The following is a 24,802-nucleotide window of genomic DNA, read 5'->3' on the forward strand; positions in this document are numbered from 1 at the left end:
TCTCATGAATAAGTAATCTTTTTTTTTAAAGGAAGCTGAAACTTAGAAAAATTATGCAATGTATTGGTAAATCTTTGAGCTGAGATTTGAACCCAAGCATACCTGACTCCTACACTAGTTCTTTTACTCTATTATCCTGCCTATAAAAAAGACCTGACTATCCCTTTTCTAACAAGATAAATTGTCTTGTACTAATCTATACGTTCTTCTTACAAACTAAAAATCACCCATAATAAAACTCATATCAGATGCCAAAACAAGTCGGTTACTTTCTCTGACTCAAGGCTAGAGAGAATCTGTAATTCCTGTCTACTTTTCACCCCAAAGTGTGACTACTCTGGAGCCAGTGGATAGGCAAGTGATAATAATTGCCTACAAAGCCATCTACATAATTGAGGCATGCTTCATGAAAGAATGCCTAGTAGGGTTCCTTTACCTGAGAACCATATCCCCTTACCCCAGAGTGAATAAACAGAACAGCTTCTTCTCCCAAATGGTGGCTCTATAATATAGAGTTAAGAATTTTTTGTCTCATTTTAATGCCTTAAGTATTGTCCTCAATAAATCACACATATACTTCAAATAGGGATTGAAGAAAAGTAGCTAGTAGAGAGGAGACAGAAGAAGGAATTATAAAAGAGCAAATAAGAACTTAAGGGAGTCAGCAAGAACTTTCAGGGCCTTCTGGTTATTAGGGACAAAGGAGAATGGTCTGGGCATGAGAAACTAGAAGAAGTCAAGGTATCATCAGCCTAAGATGGACAATGGAATGTGGAGAAATATTAAGTATAATAATTCTGTATTTAGTTGCTTAAAATTAAGTGATAAATTGTTTCTATTTATTAAAGACTCCAAATACAATCTATGTAAAAATAATGAACTATAATAAAAATAATTAAAACAATCATATATGCGTGGCACTTTACACGTTATACTCCATTTAATCTAAAAAGTAGACTTAAAACATGGACTGTCTTATAATGAGTTTTATATTTGGAGAAACTGAGCCTTATATGAGGTTAAGTAACTTGCTCAAGAACACAGCTAATAAGTGACAAAACTGGAATTCATATCCAGGAAGTTTGATTTCATAGGCTGAACACTTATCCTCTATATTCACTAGACAAGTTATGCTATTTTCGTTTCTCTTCCTAATAAGGTTCTGATATCATTTTAGGCATTGCCATAGAAATATATGTTGGCTGGGTTCTTTTTTTTTAAAGATGTTTATTTATTTGAGAGAGTGAGTGAGTGAGAGATAGAGAGAGCACAAGATGTGGGGAGGAGAAGAGGGAGAAGTAGGCCCACTGAGCAGGGAGCCCGATGCAGGGCTTAATCCCAGGACTCCAGGAACATGACCTGAGCCAAAGACAGACACTCAACTGAATGAGCCACCCAGGCACCCCTGGCTAGGTTCTTAATAATGAACATAACTAATAACTCTCAGGAATAAAATGCTACATCAACATCAAATAGCCATTAGATGTTAGGGACCTCTGTGCCCAGTACTATTTCAAAGTATGATCTCCGAAAGTGAATGAATTCAATTCCAAAGTCAATTCTATGTTGGAGAAAACCACAAGTCCAGTTTTATGAGCATGGGAGGTGCTTCCTGCTGACCATGAATTCAGGAAGAAAAACCAGCAGGAGTGATAGAATAACTAGTGGTTTCCGCAATGGAAATAAATGTTTCCTCAGTGTTGCATAAGCAACTGATAAAAAGCATGGAGCCTAACTGTGAAAACGTAGATGCACCTTACATTATCTTAAGTGAAATAGGCCAGTCACAAAAAGTCAAATACTGCATGATTCCACTCTTACACGACATCTAAGATAATCAAACTCCTAGAAGCAGAGAGTAGAATGGTGTTTGCCAGGGGAGGGGGAAACGGGAAGTTGGGATTCAATGGGTATAAAGTTTTAGTTATGTAAAATGAGTAAGTTCTAGAGATCTGCTATGCAACACTGTGCCTGTAGTTAACAATACTTTATTGTACATTTAAGATTTGTCCAAAGAGTAGAATATTAAGTATTTTTGCAACAATAAAAAATTGCTTTTATGAATTCAGCATAACTTTGATATGACAAATATATTGCAAAGAAAGAAAATAATAGACCAATATTATATATGAAAACTAAACAAAAATAAGAGTAGGGTTTGGTAACTGCTTAAACAGACATCCATAAGCCAAACTACATGTGTCATTCTTCCCGGTAGTTAACACTGAGTTCACCTTAGGAGAGTAAGAAGTACAAACAAATTACACATCCTTCCATGTTGATTAGTGGTGGGGTCCTTGATGGGCTCATACCACTGACAGGTGCCCCACTTAACTACATATAAAGGACTTCTGTTTTTCACTCAGAATGCTGTCATGTGAGGCATAAGAAAAATTATAAAGCCTTTAGATTCCTTCATTTCAAAAACAAATGAAATACTTACATTATTAACAGAAGAGCATACTGGTTTCGGTCCGTAAAATCTTTGGGAAAGGACAACTGTAAAGGAAGTTCTTTTAAAGAAAGAGCAGAATATTAAAGATGGAGAGTCATTTACATGTAAAACTGTAAGATGCAGAGAATGTTGTTCTTAAATAACGTAGCATGCACAAAACTTTACCATAGTCGTCAATATGAAGCATTTTAATTTCTGACTTTATTATCTTCTTCTTCAGGATAGCTTCCTTCAGCATGGAATTGCCTTCCAGTATAAAATACTCTATAAATTAAAAAAGTTAATTTAAATAACTACTATGCATTGATCAGGAATCAGTGCAACACAACAAATAATCATCCAGTAATTATCATTTGGCAAGCACTGTGTTAGGCACTGATTAAACTCTCATAATTTCCCTCCTGGCTGGATTATTACAACAGTTTCCTAACTGAGCTTTCTTATTCCGGTGAAATGTTCTTTACTTTCCCTATACTTAGCATTTACATTTTCAAAATGTAAATCTGATAATGTTACTACTCTGCTTAAGAACATTTAAAAGAACACAAAATTTTCTATCACCTAGTAAGATGACACTGGGATTCCAATACAAAATTATGAGGCATGTAAAAAAATCAGGAAAATATTACCCATGATGAGTACAAAATGTAATCAACAGAAATAATACAAGTGATATAACTGATTGACTATACCTTTGAAAAAGAGAATATGATTATCTCTCGTGTGTTTATTAAGTTAAAAAATAAGCATGAGATATTGAGATATATGAATGAATTTTTTTAAAAAGACACAAGTTAAAATACTAAAATTTAAAACCTGTAAAACCTGGTGTTCATAAAAACTAAGATTTAAGATAAAAAATTTTAGGGATTAGTGCATGTTTACGTACTATAGAAGAAATAATAAATGAATTTGTAAATACAGCAATAGACAGCATTACAAAATAAAAAACAAGTTGACAAAACATGAACATCAGTAATTTGCTGGATTTTGATTGATATACTAAATCAATAAATTATTAGGGAGACATAATAAAAAATAGTGAGCCCTCTAATCCATTAGTATGTATGTATATCCATTGAGTTTTTAATTTCTCTCAATTTTGGGGGAAAACAATGTCTTTCAACATTAAGACATTAAGTATGATATCAATTGTATTTTTATAAATTCTATTCATTTAATTAAGGAATTTCTATTCTTGCTATTATTTATTTTTATTGTTTTTCAAAATTATCAGATGCTTTCTTCTGAATACTCTGAGTTAATAGTAAAATAAAGTGAATTGCATTGATTGCTGAATGTTGCAGCAATCATGGATTCTTCAGGTAAACCCCATGTACTTATATTATCCCTTTTTAAATTGGCATATTTGTTAGTCTTTAGTGAACTTTGTATCTATACTCACTAGGAAAAAAATTAAAACTTTTTTTTTTTAATATATTTTTTTTTATTCATGAGAGACACAGGCAGAGGGAGAAGCAGGCTCCATGCAGGGAGCCCGACATGGGACTCAATCCCTGGTCTCCAGGATCACACCCTGGGCTGAAGGTGGGGCTAAACTGCTGAGCCACCAGGGCTGCCCAGAATTTTATTTTTTTAAGCGATTGCTACACCCAGCATGGGGCTCAAACAACACTGAGATCAAGAGTAGCACACTCCACCAACTGAGCCAACCAGGCATGCACCACCCCCTTTGTTGTTTTCGTCCTTGTAATATGGATTTGGTTCTGGAATGCTGGCCTTATATTTTTTGAGAGTTTGTGTAAGCTTGGCATAAATATATCGAATATTGCACAGAATTCACCAGTGAAGCTAACTGGAATTTTTTCTGTGGAAGAATATTGAGAATTTTTTTGTAGATAAGGAGATATTTATATAGTGTATTTTTTTTAAACTTTTTTTCTTTTCTTTAAATTTTTTTTTCAATTTTTATTTATTTATGATAGTCACACAGAGAGAGAGAGAGAGAGGCAGAGACACAGGCAGAGGGAGAAGCAGGCTCCATGCACCGGGAACCCGACGTGGGATCCGATCCCGGGTCTCCAGGATCGTGCCCTGGGCCAAAGGCACTAAACCGCTGCGCCACCCAGGGATCCCTATATAGTGTATTTCTTCCTGATTGTTTAGCAACGAATGTCTTTTAAGAAACTTTCCCACTTCATCTAAAATGTGAGATTCATTGCCTTAAAATTATTTATAATATTCCATTACTATCATTCTAATGTGTGTAGGATCCATTATTAACATCATGTATTTCATTAATGAAATAGTGATAGTATATGTTTTCTTTGATGATTCTATATGGAACTTTATAAATTTTTTTGATTTAAAAAATTTTTTTAAAAAAATTTTATTGATATTAAAAAAATCTTTGTTTTTATACATTTTTCTACTGCTAGTACATTTCCTTTACCATTTATTTCCACTCTTTATTATTATTTCCTCTCTTCAACTTAATTTGCTCTTTTTCTAGCTACCTAAGGTGGAAATTTAGATGACTGATTTTATAGTTTTCCTTCTTTATTAAGCAAGAATTTACAGCTATAAGTTTGTCTTGTCAGGTATCTCCAAACTTGAATTAATTATATTTTCATTTTTCTGTGGCTCAAAGTATTTTCCTAAATTATTCTTTGATCTATGTCTTATTTAGAAATGCAAATCTGATAGTAAAGAATTCTCAGCATTTTTTCTGTATTCTTTATTTTTCCTTCATTTTCGAAGGCTGTTTTCCAATATCATTTATTCCAGGTTGAGGATTATGTTTTCTTTTCCATCATCATTTAATTAACTAACTTTAATTCCAGTATACTTAATATACAGTATTAGTTGCAGGCATGCAATACAGTGATTCAGCAATTCTATACATTACTCAGTGCTCATCATGATAAGTGCACTCTTAATCCCCTTTGCCTGTTTCATCTACCCTCCCCCCACCCACTCTCTGGTAACCATGTTTATTTGTAGTTTTTATTTTTTTTCCTTTTTTTTTTTTAAGATTTTATTTGCTTATTCATGAGACACACACACACACACACAGAGGCAGAGACACAGGCAGAGGGAGAAGCAGGCTCCATGCAGGGAGCTCAACATGGGACTTGATCCCAGGTCTCCAGGACCACGCCCTGGGCTGAAGGTGGCGCTAAACCGCTGGGCCACCCAGGCTGCCCTATTTTGTTTCTTAAATTCCACAGATGAGTGAAATTATATGGTATTAGTCTTTTTCTGACTGACTTTACTTAGCTTATACTCTCTAGACCCATCCATGTTGTTCCAAATGGCAAGATTTCATTAATTCTTTATGGCTGAATTATATTCCATAGTGTGTGTGTGTGTGTGTGTCTCATCTTCTTTATCCATTCATCCATTGATGGACACTGGGCTGCTTCCATAATTTGGCTATTATAAATAGTGCTGCAGTAAACATAGGGGTGCATATCGCCTTTCAAATTAGTGTTATATTCTTTGGATGAATATCCAATACTGTGACCACTGGACTCTCTGGTAGTTACATTTTTAATTTTTTTGAGGGATCTCCGTACTGCTTTCCAGAGGGGCTGCAACAGTTTGCATTCCCACCAACAGTGCATGAGGATTCCATTTTCTCCACACCTTTGCCAATACTTGATGTTTCTTCTGCTGTTGATTTTGGCCATTTTGACAAGAATGAAGTGATACCTCATTGTGGTTTTGATTTGCATTTCCCTGATAATGAGTGACATTGAGCATCTTTTCATGGGTCTGTTGGCCATCTGGATGTCATCTTTGGAGCAATTTCTATTATGTCTTCTGCCCAATTTTTAATTGGGTTATTTGTTTTTGGGGTGATGAATTGTATCAGATCTTTATATATTTTGGATACTAACCCTTTATCAGATGGGTCCTTTGCAAATATTGTTTTCCATTCTGTAGGTTGTCTTTTAGTTTTGTTGATTGTTTCTTTTGCTGTGTGGAAGCTTTTTATTTTGATGTAGTTCCAATAGTTCATCAATATTAATTTTGTTTATCTTTTGAAAGAACTAGCTCCTGGGAAACTTTTTATATCTCCTTCGAGTCTTAATAATAGTCTTGCTGGCTAGTGCATTTTTTTCTGCATACATTTTCCTTTCAGCATTTTGAATATATCATGTCATTCCCCTCTGACCTACAATGTTTCTTGCTGAAAATTCAACTGATAGCCTTATGGGGTTTCCCTTGTATATAACTATTTTCTTTTCTTTTGCTGTTTTATTTTTCTCTTGCTGCTTTTAATATTATCTCTTTATCACTACTTTTTGCCATTTCAATTACTTAGTGTCTTGCTGTGGACCACCTTGGTTTGATTTAGTTCAAAGGGGGCTCTCTGTGCCTCTTGGATTTGGAGGCTGTTCCCTTCCCTAGATTGGGGAAGTTTTCATCTATTATTCCTTCAGATAAATTTTCTACACCCTTTTCTCTCTTCTCCTGGGATCCCTGTAATGTGAATGCTATTACACTTGATGTTAAGTCCATTCCGGTTTTGCATAACTTTTTTTCTATCACCAGATTAACTTGATTGCTTTCAATTACTCCATCCTCCAGGTCACTGATCTGTTCTTCTTCCTGCAGTCTACTATCTATTCCATCTAGTGTATTCTTAATTTCATTTATTGAGTTCATATCTGATTGTATTTTTTTCCTGTGTTTTCTCTTTAAGTTTTTCAATGATGTCCTCTAGTCTTTTCTTAGGTCCAGTAAATATCTCATGATCATTACATTCTCTATCAGGTATATTACTTTGGTCTGTTTCACTTAGGTCATTTGCTGTGATTTTGTTCTTTCATTTGTGACATACTTCCTTTTCTTCTTTTGTCTAAATCTTTGTGTTTGTTTCTGTATGGTAGGAAAGTCAGCTACATCTCCTGCCTTATGAAAAGGAGATGTGTAGTGCCCTGCAGTGCAGTGTCCCTTGTTCACCAGAGCCTGGTGCTTCAAGGGTGATTCCTATGTGTGTTGCTTGTGCCCTGCTGTTGTGGCTGAGCTGCTTTTGCCTTCCATCCAGTCATCTGCAATGGCTCTTTTTTGCCTGTTATCAGCCGTGTTTGTTCTCTTTTGTGCTGTGGGCCAAGCTTGGACTACCTTGGGCTTGAGTTGCATCAGACCAACCATTTGCCTGAGTAAACATTAGCTCCAGAATGCAGGACACTTTATTCGTTTTGTCCCCTGAGAAGCTTCTGTTGGTGAATGGAGCCTGCAGTCAGACCAGGGGTCTGTACCTTGCCCACTGCTCAGGCCACAGCTGAAGTGGTGTGTGTAGTTATCCTCCCCTGTTCCTAAGCCAGTTTGCAGTGATGCTGCCTCCTGTTGGGGTTGTTTGCACATTGCCAGGCTTTGGATGGGCTCTGGCCAAGAAGATGTTGGAGGGGTTGGCTCTGCTAAGGGATCCAAAGATGTGTGTGGAGGAGAGGTGCAGTGGTGTTACCAAGGTTTGTTTGCACTTGTCCTCTAGAGGAGGGGATTTGCATTCACTAGGACTAAGACCAGCCAGGCTGGAGAGGGCAGATTTGAAGTGCAGGGAGTGAGGGAGGTGCAAGATTTGCAGTGTTAGCAAGTGACAAGTGTCTGGGCCTCTCTGGTTCCTGCAGGTGGACATGTGTTTATGCTGGATGGTGGGGGCAGATAATAGTGCCCACCAGCTCCTTTGTTTCTGAAGAAGTCTCTTAAGGATCCCTGCCCTTCCATCATACTCCTTTCTGTATGCTCCAGGCATTTTTCAAACTGCTGCTTCTATGCTGTATCTCTGCAGACCATCGTTTGTTGTGCTGCTGTCTCTTAAGGGTGGGGACTCAATTTCCTCTTGCCCTCCAGGTTTTCCCAATACTGAGCCCACTCATTTTTCAAGTTTCAGGTTTTGAGTCCCATTGGTTTTAAGAATTCATGAAATTCAGCCCCTCTGGCTTTCAAAGCCAAATGTTATGGCAACTTGTCTTCCCTGTGTGGGCTCCCCAGTAGGAGAGTGTTTCTCTCTCCTTTCCAGTCCAGCAGCTTCCCAACCTCCCACAGACAGTCCCAAGTTTCCCTTTAGTTGTAGAATTTGTTTTCCTCGTCTTCTTGTCATTTTCTAGGTTTTTACACTGATGTGTTATCTAGTTGTGTTCCTGGGATGAGGCGTGCTTTGTGTTGTCCTATTCTGTCTTCTCTGAAATTCTTCCATCATCATATTAAAGATTTTGCTCTATTTTTCATTTTTTTTTCTTTTATGATGAGACCTCTGAGCCAAGTAATTCTTGGCTTCACTACCATGTATGTAATGTGTAGATATATAGGAATCTTCTTATTTTTGATGATTTAAGGTTTAATTTTATTTTGTTTTTAAATCACCTTTTCCAGTGGGATACATCTGCTTGAGATCTGACAATTTTATACTTTTCATGTTATTTGGCCTTGGCATTATCTCATCAAATATTTCTTACATGCCTCCCCTTTTGACTTTAGTTAAAAACATCATATATATATATTGGCCTATATTAACTTAGGCTCTGTTCATTTTTTTTTTCATTCTTTTTCTTTCTGTATCTGGAAGTTTCTATTGATAATGTTTCAAGTTCACTGATCTGTTTTCTGTAGTGTCTAATTTGCTTTTAGTATTTTCCAGTGAAGTTTTTATTTCAGATATTTTACGTTCATGAAGTTCCTTTAAAAAATACTCCACTTTTATTCATACTGCATTTTTTCTTGAACTTCAAAATCATATTTATAATAGCTGCTTCATTATTTTTGCCAGAAGGCTCCATCTCTCTCATTTCAGAGTCTGTCTCTATTTACGCTAGCTTTTTTCCCAGTTATGAGTCACGTTTTCTAGCTTCCTCACACACCCAGTAATATTTTATTGGATTCCAATGATTGTAATATTTATAATATTTTGGATTTTGTTCTATTTTTTTAAGATTTTATTTATTTATTCATAAGAGACACAGGCAGAGGGAAAAGCAGGCTCATGCCGGGAAGCCCGACGTGGGACTCGATCCTGGGTCTCCAGGATCACGCCCTTGGCCGAAGGCAGGCACCAAACCTCTGAGCCACCCAGGGATCCCCCATTTGTTTTGTATTTAGAGGAAGCCAATGTCACCTGATATTTGCTAACTACAATGAAGAGAGTTTTTGGAAGAATTCATCTTATTTAATTTTTACCTTTATACCTCTAACTGCAGATCATATTCTTGGCTTTTTTTTTTTTAACAAATTTATCTAAAATGATTAACTGAAAAGATACAGCCAGAGGCACCAATATGAGAATGATATACTAATAAATTTCTCATGGTTTCTCTTATCAAATGTCAGTGGCAAAAAATAAACCTAATTACATATCAACTAATTACATGAATGTAGGGGCAGTTGAGAAATTTTTACTTCTAAATCAAAGGCTACTTATTTACTCATGGGGAAAAAATTAATCCATGTCACAAGGAAATATATTTGAGGAAGAGAAATATAGGAAATAGTAAAGCTATTTTGAAAATATTAAGAACAGATAGCTTTTATTTCATGATAAATTCACAAAACACATGCAATACACAGTTTTTGGTGAAATAATGTGGAGAGGAGGAAATGTTAAGACATGGTTTTAAGCATGGAATTGAAGGGAAAATGAAAACTGAAAAGAAGAAAGTAGAAGAGGAGTAAAGAAGGATGAGAATAAGATGGGATAGAGAAAAAGGAAACAGGCATATATACAAAATTAAGGAGAAAGAAAATGGTAATAATATGAGACAAAGGACTTTTGAAATATTAACAAGTAAAATTTTGCATATTTATACTTTGTCTCAACTCACTGAGCATTTTAATGAAGGGTTTCTTTTTCATTAAAAAAGTAATATATGAAAAAAAAAGTAATGCGTGTTCATTGTAGAACATGAAGCAAATACTCAAGAATAAGGAACAAAAGTCACCTGAAAGGCTGCTAGGCAAATGCATGAATTTTAACAATTGCGAGTATTATTTTCTTAAATTTTTAGATGCATTTTTCCAACAGTTTTGTTAGAGTGGTATAAACATTTGGACCCCTTGATCACTTAGAACTATAGCTTAAACATTTTTGTAAACATTTTTTTTTAATCCAAGTAGGAAACTGATGGTGACTTTGTCAGAATAATAACAATTTAATAAAGAACTATTTACAAATATATGAGCAGTGGGTGGGAGTTCATAAGGGGCAGTCCAGTAATCCAGGGCTTAGGACAGTGGCCTTGCCTGCAGGTCAAGAGCAGTAAGCAGTGATAGTTGAGTGGGAGAGAGAGATCCATGGTGACCTTCAGCTAGGAATCCTGGCAACCTGGGGTAACTCCACAGGGATAGATAGAACACTGGAAGAATAGATACTCTAAAACTACTTCAGTTACTCACAGGATTCATTTTAGCTAGAACCTAACTGGCAGCCAAATGGTAACAGAACCTAAGTCATCTATATAGATTGGAGTGACCAAAGGGGGAAAAATGAGATCCAGAGGTTCTGGAAAGATAAATAGAAGATATTCAAGCACTAATTAATATTTCATTAAAGTCATTTACAGATCCTCCTCTTTTTATCATTTGTGTTTTTTTCATTATCATCACCAGTGCTGTTAGATTTTTTCTATTTAGAATTACTTCCTCAGTATAAACCATTAAGAGGAAAAATACCAGGTAAATAAGTATAAAAGATTGAAGAGATTTTTTTTCAAGAGATTGCTATAATTTATATTTCTACCTGCAAGTTATGAGAGCCTTACTGCATTGTATCCTTATTAGGAATGTAAGTTTTTTGGTACTAGTAATTTGTTTGGCAAATTACATGGCACTGTTTTACTCTGCATTTCTTTGGTAACTATTGGGTATAAAGGTTTCCATGTTCGTTAAATATTTTCGTCTTTCTTAAATTTTCTTTTCATACTCTATTTTTACTTCATGTGGCCCTCAAATGCATTACAATTAATTCATTAGTGTAACAAAGATTAATCCAAGATCCATTAACCAAAAGATTTACTTGAAACTGAATATAAGTTTTAGCTCAATAAATGTCTTTTAAAAGGAAAATTAAGCACCTGGCCACTGCTCACTTTGTTTTTCTTGACTCTGAGATGATCGTAATTGGCTTATAAATGGGAAAATTCGAAAGATAAATGTTTCATTATTTGCAGCAGAAATTACTAGAAAACAACACTGCTTTGTAACAGTAGAATAAAGTTAATTAAAATCAGATTGGAAATCTTTAAAAAGTTATTTTGGCAGAATATGCAATATAACAGGAATAGTTCCCATTTATTCTGTGTTGTAAATACATCACAAAATTCATTTGCTGATTTGCCTACAAGGAAATTGATCCTATGATCTATTCCTTTGTCTCAGATCTCACAAAAGGTATGGAATAAAATCATTTTATATGCTGATTTTTTAATCTGTAAAATTCAACCTTCTAATCCAATATACTGTTTTATTATTGTTGCTGTTAATTTTAATACTGAATAGACTAATTTGCTTACCACAACTTCTTTAAGGTTCATACTGATAGGTGAGTACATCATTTACTTTCTATGTCTTTCCAACCACACAAAACTCCATTGAGTAATTTTGTCTTTTTTTCTAGAACAGGGAGGAAGTCTCCATATGTTGGTATTTGGAGAATATGAATGGTCTTTCTCTGTTCTCTAAAAATAACATTACATTGTGCTTCAACATTACAGTCTTATGCCTGCATCTCCATTAAGTCAAGGCATATGAATAAAACTCCTTAAATACGAGATATGAAAGATAAAAACAGAATAAGTTGCCATATACAGTAGTGATAATGAGTTAAGGAAGCCGAAAGGAATCAATTTTAGAAAGGCTGTGTCTCTGTTGTTTTTCTGCTAGGCCCCATTTCTGTATTTTACCTCTGAACAGCCAAAGAAGATATGTTCCCACTTCAAGGGGAAAGCAAAAATCATTAATCATTCTCTTGAGTTTTTTCCCAGGCTCCAAACACATAATAGCATCAAACAAGTTCCAGGACATTAGCTTCAAACAAACTTCCACTGACACTAGCACCAATACATCCTATTATTCATCTGTCATCACCTTTGATTGGACCCTACCCTGGATTCCTAAAGGAACACATATTCCTAGATCCTTTTCCAATATAAACCCCTAACCCCAAGCAATGATGACTCATTCTCCTTTCCAAGTCTCCTAGACACTCCGTCTGCTATTTCTACTTACACTATTCAATAAACTCTGTTTTCACTTTCACGGAATCACATTTGATGTCTATCCTATATGAAACCAAGGACACTCTTGGCTGGTCCTGCAGGACCTTCCTCCAGCCTGCTTTCATTAATTATAAATACTATTCTGGAGTCAGACTATCTCATATGATTCCTGGCTCTGATATCCATTAGTATGAATTAGGCAAGTTATTTAACCTCCCTGTGACTCAGTTTACTCATCTTTAGAAGAAGATAATAAAATTAACTATGTCAGGATGAGTTCTGAGGATTAAGTTCATAAATATAGACTCATTTGTTAGATCATAGCAGAGCATAAGAGTATTGATTTAGGGCAGCCTGGGTGGCTCATCAGTTTAGCACTGCCTTTGGCCCAGGGCATGATCCTGGAGACCTAGGATTGAATCCTACGCCGGGCTCCCTGCATGGAGCCTGCTTCTCCCTCTGCCTGTGTCTCCCCCCACCCCCCTCTCTGTGTCTCTCATGAATAAATAAGAATCTTAAAAAAAAGTATTGATTGAATAAAATTGAAAGAAGGAAAAGAAACATGGAAGAAAAGGCAGGAAGCAATCTGGCTATTCATTTTTAAGATTACTTCAACCACTTATTTACTTATATGTTCCACTATAATGTCATAAACACACTGACCATATTTTCTAGCAGTGTCCACCCAACCTGTTATATTGCTTGATGAAGTAGGGGCTCACTTAATAGATGATGAACAGTTAAATACATAAAAGAAAAATGAATATATAAGACGATGAAGCCCTGGATATGTCCAACAAATAGGATAGAAAAATATAAAATAATATACTTTTCATATTTTTCACAAAAGTACACAGAAGCATTGGAGGAATAACCTATAGGAGGCCCAGGGAAATATGAATCAGAGCACTAAAGGGCCAGTAGGCTGAAATGTACCTAAATGAGCGTCATCAACCAGTCCTCATTCAATTTAGATACAGTTAGACATCCAGATCCAGGCATATAAGATCCAATTCCAACTGTAACATGGCTCAAATGACTTGCTTTACTATTTCTCTTACATAACCAAGGTCAAGTTGATGGTACCTACACATCTCCCTCCATGCTGGAAACTCCTTTGAAAAAGATTTTATAAGAATATGACACTCAGAATAAAGAATACCTAAGACCAATGCCCACCATGACTATCCCTTATTGTCATGTGTGTGTACTTACTTGCTGGGTTTTCTGTGCTATGTAGACTGACCACTGGGACACCTGGGCCTGGATTTTAAAAACAAATATATATTAAAAAAATGTATAAATATTTGAAAGACATCTAAGTAATAATTATTGGAAAGGCTATGTGACAGTTATATTTTCCAAATTGAAGCATTTCATAGTTAAAAAACATAATTAAACAGAAACCAGGTAACTAGATTTCATTTCTATCCGTATTTTATTCAGAAAAGAACATATGGGGAAATAAACCATTTGCAGAGATTATTAAGATCTCCACTTCTATAATTGTATGGTACTCAATTTTATGCTCCTTACTGTCTTTCTATTTCACCTTACTCTCTTTCATAGAGTAGTCACTGACGTTCAGAAAGCAGATTAATGATCCCATGACCCCTCATTAGTTCATCCAAGATTAAATTCTATTTACCACTCAACCAAGGAAGAATACATGAATAGAAATATTGGTTCTAATGAATTATATATCAATTGAAAAAAAAAACATTAACTGGAATCATGAAATATTTCAAATATATTAGTTAACTCAGTATAGCCATGTTATCTTGAAACTTCACTCCTCTAAGGAACTATAATCTAGAGGTCTAATAGTTTTTTCCTGGTGCCATCAAACACGTACTTTTTGATATCTAGAGAAAAAAACACTAAAAAGAGCAAAGTGTTCTATTCCTCAGGGTTTCTTAAGAACAGGACAGCTTCAGGTACCACTTAGAGCAAAAGCACTCAGTCTATCACAATATAAGGGATACATTTCTTCCATTCCATCTCTAGGAAATTATTTTTTTTAATTAATTTTTATTGGTGTTCAATTTACCAACATACAGAAAAACACCCAGTGCTCATCCCGTCAAGTGTCCACCTCAGTGCCCGTCACCCATTCCCCTCCAACACCCGCCCTCCTCCCCCCTTCCACCACCCCTAGTTCGTTTCCCCGAGTTAGGAGTCTTTATGTTCTGTCTCCCTTCCTGATATTTCCCAACATTTCTTCTCCCTTCCTTTATATTCCCTTTCACTATTATTTATATTCCCCAAATGAATGAGAACATACACTGCTTGTCCTTCTCTGATTGACTTATTTCACTCAGCATAATACGTCGGGACACCTGCACCCCGATGTTTCTATCAGCAATGGCCACAATAGCCAAACTGTGGAAGGAGCCTCGGTGTCTAGGAAATTAAATATCTACTTAAGAGGCAATGATTCCTATCAGTATAACCTGATATACCATACAAATATATAAGACATAAGTACTTTTACCAAGTAGAAGTAATTGAGGTGGATGTAATCTTTTAGAATGGAAGGGTGCTAGACCCACCCAGGCAATTACTCTAGATCCCCAATCTCTTAACAACCAAGCTATTATTTTAATAAGAGGACTTTTTTTTTCTAAAGACTAGGTAAATTAGTTTATTGTTGTAGCATGACTTGGCTGATGTAAATGTTTATTCACTTTTTTAAAAGGTTCACTCTCAAACAGCCTTTATTGATCATGAGTAAATGTTGATTTCAAATTTCATTTTCTAAATGAAGATATAATTTATAGCTCAGTAAATTCATAATTTACAACTTAAAAGAAACATACATTTAGAATATCAAATCATAGCTAGAGAAAAATATTTACTCATGATAGTAATAGATACTGGTCAAATAAAGTAAATTTCATCAGAAATCATGTATTACCTTTACAGAGTAATAAGAAATGTTGATTCATAGGACTAAAACTGGCGTCAAAATATGTACATTGTTCTTTCATAAAATTACATGAAATGCATTGACGATTCAATAGTCCTTCAGTAGAAGCACTGGAGAAAGAAAAAGAAAATTAGAAATGGTACTATTCCAAGTACTTAAATGTATGGCATCAATATTTAAATATTAAACTGAGGAATTACAGCATTATTTATGTTGCATTTCCTTGTAAATGATGACTTATCATATAAATGCAAAGTCAATTTCTTTTTTTCCCTTTTTTCAAAGTCAATTTCTATTAATGTTAAGACATACACATTTTTCTCCTCTAATAAAATTAAAATTATGTACACCTGCATGCATATATAATGTATGTATGTTTATAACCAAGGAACTGACTTCTACAGGACTCCATGTAACTTATTCTTATCTGCCTTTTCTCTATAGATATTCCTTTATAAAATTGTAAAAGGAATTGCCCACAGATGGGCATAACTCACCATGAATAAAAATTGAAAGAACTAATAACATGCTTTCACAAATCACACAAAGAATCAAGCTCATGATTTCCTAAATTCAGTATTCTAATTTGCTATCAGTGTCAGATTTTTCCCACTAAATAGATGCACTGAAAATACTTGCTTTATATACTTGCACTGAAATTTTTGATAGTTATTTTTGTATGATAATATGTTAATGATCATATATAATTTGAGACATCAGAGAGGTATGTAAAGAAAACAATCCCTTTATTTTACGAATAATGATGCTTAAAGTCAGAGTGATTGAGCTATTTACTCAAGGTTAAATATCCTACATAGAATCATTTATTTTATAAATAGAGTTGAATCATAAATTGTGCAAACAGATGAAAATGCTGGTGAAGATGTATCTTAAACTTGGATAAAATACTCTCAATTTCATTTTGAAATGAAACATGATTTTGGCTATACATTTGTAAATGAATCCTAGCCATTTTGGTGTTCAGTATGCCGCAGGCATGGGTTTGGGAACAGGGGTATTCAATGGGTAACAGAAGCATTAGAAGCAATTGAGGATAAATGTTAAGTATCCTTGATAAACTCACAATTTCACATTTGAAGCATTCTGAACTTGTTACAATCCAAAATTTTCCTTTACTGATCAAGCAATTAATATACACTAAGCATTTCAACACATTAACCATTTTACCTTTACTTACAAGGTAATCATACCTAGTTTCTCTTTAAAGTTGCTGTATGTGTGTATATACATATGCACAGGCACACACACACACCATAGCACTTGCCACTTTAATCATTCTTAAGTGTACAGGTCAATGTCATTAATTATATTCAGTGTTGTGTAAGAATCTCCATAGAGAGGCTAAGAATGAATGCTAGTTGTCTACAGATACTTAAGTGACATAACTATAGTTTAAAACTTTTTATCAAAAAAAAAAAAAAAGAAAACCAACTTCTATCTCTCTACTTTTTCCTATACTTTTTCAGGTTCAAGTTCCTCAGAGATTTGATGCTATTTTCTCATTAGATTATGAAATTACTGAAATAAATAAATGCACATTTTGAGACAAAATTCTGAACTATGGCAGCAGTTGTGTTTATGCAGGGGTATCTCGTCCCATACATTTAGTAAACCAATGATGATTTTTATGACCTGGAAAAGACAATGAGTGAGTTTTCTGGGTTATACACTATTGTTAGCCATAATAGTCAAGCCAACTGGCATTTGCTGAGCTATTTAAGGGGAAATTTATTGGTACTACATTTTGTTTATAACACAGCCTGCTCCATAGTACAGTTCATAGATATGCTGACTCTTCTGCCTCAGTCACTAGAATGTGAAGACAAGCACACAAATCTAAGAAGTCATTTTGATTCAAATCACATTCTAGGCTAATAAAGGGAAGACAGATCGAGATAGTTCCATTGGCTAAAATTGTCCAAGTCTAATCTTCTGACATTATCACTTTTCTTTAAGAGTTTCATAAAATGAGAAAAATAAAACTGATCAAGTAGTTTCATGACCTTAAAAAATAGTTCAGGACTACTAGTACCAACCAGAGTATATGTTTCAAGATAGGCATTCGATCACCAAGAAGAACAACAACAACAAAAGTAGCCAGTACTTTAATCAAGAACTCTAAACCAAAATTAGAATCAGTCTCTAAATAAATGGCTGTTCTCCCTTTGGAAGTCATTGAGAATATGGGTGCTGGACTCTGAGAAAAACAAAACATCCAAAAACTGAATATAGAAATCATATACTGGGAGAGGTGATAAAATGAGACACGATTCAGATGAAAGCAACTGATGCATAAATAAGAGTGGTGAATAGAGGAGTTTAGGGTGCTTTAAACATACATTCTTACTCTCAAAGGAAAGTCTACGCCATTGGGTATGAATCAGTGGTGAAACTTCTTCAAACATGAAGAATTTCTACTGAGAATATGCCATGGCAGTTTTGACACTTTAAAAATGGATCTGTGAAATGGAAATTAGAAAGTGTATATAAAGTCTAGAATTAATAAGTTGCTTGCCAGACAAAAATAAAAGTCATTCTTGTGAGGTCCTGGTGAAAGCTTTCTGAGTGAGGAAACAATTTAATACTAAATAGGTATGACCTTAAGTACCTTTAATGAATATAACTTTCCATCTTGGAAAATTGGGCAGATGAAACATTTCCCATCTAATGCTTTATTTTAGTAAGCAACGAGTGTCCCTGGCTTCAATAGCAATCTTACTAGGTTTTACACACTATGGGGGGTCGGGGGGAGAAAAAAATTTTCCTTGATCCACTCTTCTAAGTAGTCACAATGGTTTTATTTTGTTTGGGAATAAATTACTGGTATACAGTATTAATGCATTGAAAATGAAAAATGAGGCTTAGAAGAAAAGTCCACTGAGGAAAATACGTAAATGCCTATGATGTGGGCAATTGAGAGAAGCAAGCCTTAAAAAAAAAAAAAAAGATATTTTGAGACTGTGAAAGCAGGTAAGGAAAAAATGAAGTAACAGCTAGATGTTTTTCCCCTCAAGTCCAACCCTTCAGGCTCACAAAGGTTCAGAGCTGAGAAAATGGATTAAGAGTGTGAGATTTTGTCATGTCAAAAATGAAACTTCAGATTTTCCCATCCTATCATTAATCTGTGTAGATGGCCATTGAGAAATCAACCTATACAGGGCAATCCTTCCACCTTCCTTACCTGTACAGCTGCCTCCCTCTGGGAGAAGTCTCCGTGCTCAGAAAGTAACTGTCCAGGAAAGAAAACAACACAAACATCAGGCACAGATCAATTTTTGCCAGGCTGGGTTTTCATTTGAATTTTCAAACTGCCAAAGAACGGGCAAGAGCTGTTTCATTATTCAACCACAGAACTTTGGTCCATTTGGGAAACACATCTTTTTTTTTCTTAAGGACGTCTGAGGGTGTGTGCACATATCTGTGTAAGTGTGTCCGTGCAGGTGTGTCCCTGGATAAAGATAGGGAGATTCTTTAAAAGAAAAGTTGTTCTTTACACAGCTGGACTGTCTGGACTAAGACCACAGTAAGCAAAACGTAAATCTGGCAGAAAAAATTGCATTTGACAGCCCTGACTTCCAACCTGACTAGAGAACCAAAAACGCTCACATTTTTTGAGTAGTTTCATCGTATGCCAAGATCTTTATCACTTCCCAGTTTCCTGATGTCAGATGCCGCACGGTAATTTGCTCACTTTTACTCTGCAAAGAAATAGAAAATATTGATTTTCTTTTTTATTTAAACAGCATCTCTCTGGTCAACACAAAAGTACTAACTGCCTGTGTCACTTTTAATTCTGTAATTCTCAGCTAACATTCAGTTTTTTGCTTTCAATCTCAAGAATGCACACACACACACACACACACACACACACACACGCACGCAAACATTGACCAGAGTAGGATAGTGCCTTTTCTCCTATACTGTAGGAAAACCATTCAGAAGACACCTCTGGGTGAGGCTTGCCTGTGCATCACTTTGACATGGGATGTCATTCTTGGCATTTGTTACAGACATAGGACTTTGGTAACTCTCATCTTGATGACTGGCAACTGCACAGTTTGGACGCCTTTAAATAAAACATTTCAAAACAAACTTTATTCTAAATAATTACTATTACATACTTTCAACTTTTACAGCATGTTTGTCACCTTAAGATTTGCTATTTTCCCACAATAACTTATCCCTGAGATTTATTCCTATTAATGTTTGTAGCCATAGTTTGTTTTCACTGCTATATAGCATTTTATATGAAGATAGCATAATTTATGTTTTATCAACAGTTGAACATTTCCAAATCTTTGCTCTTAAAAACAAGTTGACTATGAACAGTTTTATTAATGTCTCCTGATGCACATGGCAGGGTTTTCTTGAGACAAACACCAAGAAATTGGGGACTGGTCATTAGTACAGATGTCTTCTACTTAAACAGGCAGTGAAAAAGTATTTTCCAAAGTTGTCCCTGTTTACAGTCTACTAGCAATATGAGTTTTCATTGCTCCACATCTTCATCACTGCCTTACCGACATTAATTTCCTCAGACTATTTAATTTTTTGTCAAACTGAGTATGAAATTGTATCTCATACATTTCATTGAGAAAATAGAGAAACCTGTTGAAAGGCAGAATGGAAAGTACATGGATATCCATAAGATCATTACCTAGGTTCACCAAATGTCAACATGTTGAGAATTTGTCCCCCCTGTTTTGTTGTTTGCTGAATCATTTAAAAGCTGCAAATATCGGTATTTTTGCTTAAATACTCAATATACATCTCTCAAGATTACAACTGTTTTCACATGTAAGCAAGTCACATATCACACCTATTAACATTAACATAATCTAAATATATAGTCTATACCCTAATTTCCACAGCAATCCCAAGTAACCCAAATAACTATATATATATTTCATATTTAAATGTATGTATATTTATGTATTTAGATAAAAATAGATGTCTCAATCAAGCTTTACATATTATATTGGATTATCATCTCTTTAGTCTCAAAGAAAAGCATTTGTCTTCTTTGATCTCTACAATAATGGCCATTTTTTAGACTCTTGGTCCAGTGGTCTTACAGAATACTCAGCATTTTGGATTTGTCAGAAACTCAACTTATGACAGGTATACTGGTATAATTTCAGTTTGCATTTCTCTTAGGAAAAAAGTTGAACATCATATATATGTATATATGTATAGTACAACATATATAACATCATTTGCATAATTACAAGTGAGATTCAGTCATTATCTCTCTGCTAATGTTTGTCTATATTATCTATCAGATTTCTTTTGTGTTTTGGTCTTCTTTATTTTTTAAGAGCTTTTTATGTCTTTATTTATGTGAGCTTAAGCTGCAAATATATCCTCCTGGTTTGTCATTTTATGTTAACATTGGTTATAGTACAATTTCTCACAAAGTTTTTTTCTAATCTTTATGTAATCAAATTTACCATCATATTGTCTCTAGGTATTGGTGCATAGTTTAAAGGCTTTCTTCAAACTAAGGTTACAAATAATTTATTGATGTCTTCTCTCAGTACATGTAAGGTTTTATTTCTCAAAGTTAGATATCTGATCATTTTAGAATTATGTGGTAGCATATATCTACTTTTATCTTTTTCCTAATGATATTCAATTTTTCCAAGACTACTTTATGAAAAAATTCATTTTTCCTGTACTTTGAAATGCCATCTTTATCAGATATTAAATTTCCATATGTCTAGGCTGTCTATACTGTTTCTTTAGTCTCTGTTAATTCATGTCCCCAAACCACACATTCTTAAATACAGATTTCTGTAACATCCATATTATTTACAATTCACCCCTTCTCTATTTTTGTCAGGATTTCCCCAGATATTAAAAATAAGCATTTCTCATTCAAGCACATAAAAACTTGATAGAATTTCTTATTGGTATAAAATAAAATTTATAATTAATATTGACCTCTTTTTGATCTTTAGTCATTTTATCCCAGAACAGGAATGTTTTCCCATTTTTTTCAGGTCTATGCCTTTCAGAAAGCTTTTATGTCTTTTAGCATTGTCCTCATACAGGTTTGTACATTTAGCACATTTATATTTTATATATATTTCATTTTCATATTAATTACCAAGTGTTTTATATTTTGTGGCTATTGTGAGTAGCTTTCTATTTCATACCTTTTTAAAAATCATATCCTTTCTAAATGGTTATTATTCGCAAATAAGGACGCTATTCATTTCCATATGCTAAATATCTATCCTGCTATCTCACTGATTACTTACCCAAATCTTACGGCTTATGGTTTATTCTCATCTGATTTACACAAATACCTCCCAACACAGTATTGTGGAGATGGTGTGCATCCTTCCTTGTTTCTGACCTTGATGGGAATCCTACTCTATTGGATTATGGACTGAAACATATATGTTTTATCATGTTAAGAAATTATCTACCAATTCCTATATTTTTAACTTTTAATTATTTTATTTTTAAAAGATTTTATTTATTCATGAGCAACACACACACACACACACAGAGAGAGAGAGAGAGAGAGAGAGAGAGGCAGAGACACAGGCAGAGGGAGAAGCAGGCTCCATGCAGGGAGCCCGATGTGGGACTTGATCCCGGGTCTCCAGGATTAGGCCCTGGGCTAAAGGCAGCGCTAAACTGCTGAGCCACCCAGGCTGCCCCTGTTTTTAATTTTTTAAAACCAGGAATTGATATTAAATTTTGTAAAAGGCTTTTACAGCAACCATAAATAAAGCACTGTTGTAGAACATTTCAAATTGTGTTGGTATTACTTATGAAAGTCTGGTAAGATTTTCTTGTAAATTCAGGTGAGCCTTGGTGCTCCATTGTGGTGTAGTTCTTTGATGACATATTTCTATGTCATTAGTCAATGTAATCTATCTGTCTCTCTTGGGGCAGTTTTGGTAAAATGTGTTTCCTCATGAAATTGTTCATTTCATCTAAATTTTCAAATTAATTGGCATAGAGTTCTTCAAAATATTCTCTCGGGATCTATTAAACTGTCCTTTGCTATTTCCCACCAGTCATTTCTAATTGTATGTGTTTCCTTTCTCATTTTTACTCAGTTGGACCAGCCTGTGTTTTGTCTTTGGGTGTGTGTGTGTGTGTGTGTGTGTTGTAATTCTTGTTATTACTAATTATAAATTTGGCAAATTTGAACTTTCCAAGGAATTGTTTGTTTAGTAGGATTTACTTTAAAAAAGTTTCTAGCCAGAAAACTTGTTAAAAATATATTCTTGATTTACATTGTGATCATAGCATGCTTTCATACAATTTCTACTTTATAGAACTTATTGAGCCTTTAAAATAATTAATGCATGTTCAATTTTTGTCAGTGTTCCCTATGTATTTGAAAAGGATTTATCTTTTATTTGGATATATATTATATATTACATGATATATAATATATATCATATATGTATTGGAATATTGTTGATGAAGGGAGAAGTGAAAACTAGAAACTAGTGATAAAAACCAACTATAACTATATATACATAATATATAATGTAGTTAATATTAGAATACAATATAATATATAATAAAATATAAAATATATGTAACAATCAAATATATATATATATACACACACATATAAAAATCATATAATGTGATTCACTTAGGACAAAGGATGGTACAAGAAGGTTTCCACATACCGAGTAGCTTTTGTGCATTTCCACTCTATGAAGGTAGCTATTGCACTATCTGACACGTAGATACAGACATTTTTAACTTTTAACTTTTAACATTTTAACATTTTACCTTCGTTGTGATTTGTGCCTTTGAACATCTTAAAGTGTCTTTGGGTCTTCCTAATGCTTTGGGTCATAAAAGCTCTCTTGTCTAGCATCAAGATTTAGTCTTTCTAAATCCTTTTGTTTTAAATGTGTATTTTCAAAAAGATTGAATTGCATTAGTTTCAAGAACCAATCTGAAAAACTTTTTTTTAAAGATTTTATTTATTTATTCACAAGAGACAGAGAGAGAGAGAGAGAGAGAGAGAGAGAGGCAGAGAGACAGGCAGAGGGAGAAGCAGGCTCCATGCAGAGAGCCTGACCTGGGACTCAATCCTGGGTCTCTAGGATCAGGCCCTGGGCTGAAGGCCGTGCTAAACCGCTGAAAAACATTTTCTTAAAAATTTTAGAAAAAAATTTTCTTAAAAATTAAGCCAAATTACATTTATTGTGTATGATACCTTTTGAAAACTTCTATTGTATTTTATATATTTATTATGGATATCATGTTTAATGAGGTTTTTTATAGGCAGTTTTTTTTTTGTAATTCTGTTAATGTTTTTAAGTCTGCTAGGTTTCTTAGTTTTATATTATTATTGTATTAATAACTTTAATAATGTTCTTACCACCACCACTCCAAATTTCTCTTTTGTTTCTTGACCATTTTGTTGTTCTAGTTTATTGTTGGATTATGGTTTTAAATTTTGCCTCTCTCCTACTGTTCTGCTTCTCTTTTTTAAGAAATCCAATTAGATGTCAGTTCATAGTATTTCCCTATCTTAGCTATTTCTGATCCTCTCTACTTTATTTCATTTGTTTATTCATTTGTTTTCATTTCCCTGCTATATACCCACTAGTATATTTTCAGCGGTATCTATTTACTCTTGATCATCTTTCCATTAATTTATGTTACTATTTTGTACTATTTTTTTTAAATTTCCTTCCTGAAATCTGTTATTTGCTTTACAACTTTTCTGTATGAAGCCTTTACTGAGTTTTAAATTTCACGTTTGATAATTTTATATATACAAGTATTTATTTAATGATACTTAATTCTTTCAGGAGTATCATATGACTGTATTCTTTTTCATAGTTGATTTTGAGGGAGGGGTATCTTTATCTATTGAATATTTTTTATTATCACTTTCTGTTAACCTCATACATTATGTCTGTGTGTCTGTCGCCAGCTATATATTCTTCTTTATAAAGATCTCAGATTTTCTAGGAATATAGATGTGTAAGGATAGTACAATATTAGATGACCCACTAGACTTACATTACTATTACTCTAAGGAACTATGTCCCTAAGGAATACTTTTTCTAGAACTCTAAGAATTTATTCCCCAGCACTGTTAGAAGTGGATACGTATTTTCTGACAGTGTGTATATATTTATATTTATATTTATATTTATATTTATATTTATATTTATATTTATATTTATATTTATATATTTATTTCCCCTGCAGGGTCTTTAA

The 24,802-nt window shown here is 34.2% G+C and overlaps 1 protein-coding gene across 1 annotated transcript in view; it reads right to left on the reverse strand.

Moving 5' to 3' along the window:
- Nucleotides 1-24,802, reverse strand: part of DPP10 (dipeptidyl peptidase like 10) — a 601,399-nt gene that overhangs the window by 37,239 nt on the left and 539,358 nt on the right. Inside the window, exons 14-19 of the mRNA XM_041739998.1 lie at nucleotides 19,190-19,281; nucleotides 18,765-18,812; nucleotides 15,551-15,672; nucleotides 13,849-13,896; nucleotides 2,621-2,719; nucleotides 2,444-2,513 (exon numbers count right to left, since the gene is read on the reverse strand). Of these exons, the coding sequence (XP_041595932.1) occupies nucleotides 2,444-2,513; nucleotides 2,621-2,719; nucleotides 13,849-13,896; nucleotides 15,551-15,672; nucleotides 18,765-18,812; nucleotides 19,190-19,281 (479 nt within the window). The remainder of the gene's footprint in view (nucleotides 1-2,443; nucleotides 2,514-2,620; nucleotides 2,720-13,848; nucleotides 13,897-15,550; nucleotides 15,673-18,764; nucleotides 18,813-19,189; nucleotides 19,282-24,802) is intronic.

The sequence above is a fragment of the Vulpes lagopus genome, chromosome 24 (assembly GCF_018345385.1).
Source record: "Vulpes lagopus strain Blue_001 chromosome 24, ASM1834538v1, whole genome shotgun sequence".
NCBI lineage: Eukaryota > Metazoa > Chordata > Mammalia > Carnivora > Canidae > Vulpes > Vulpes lagopus.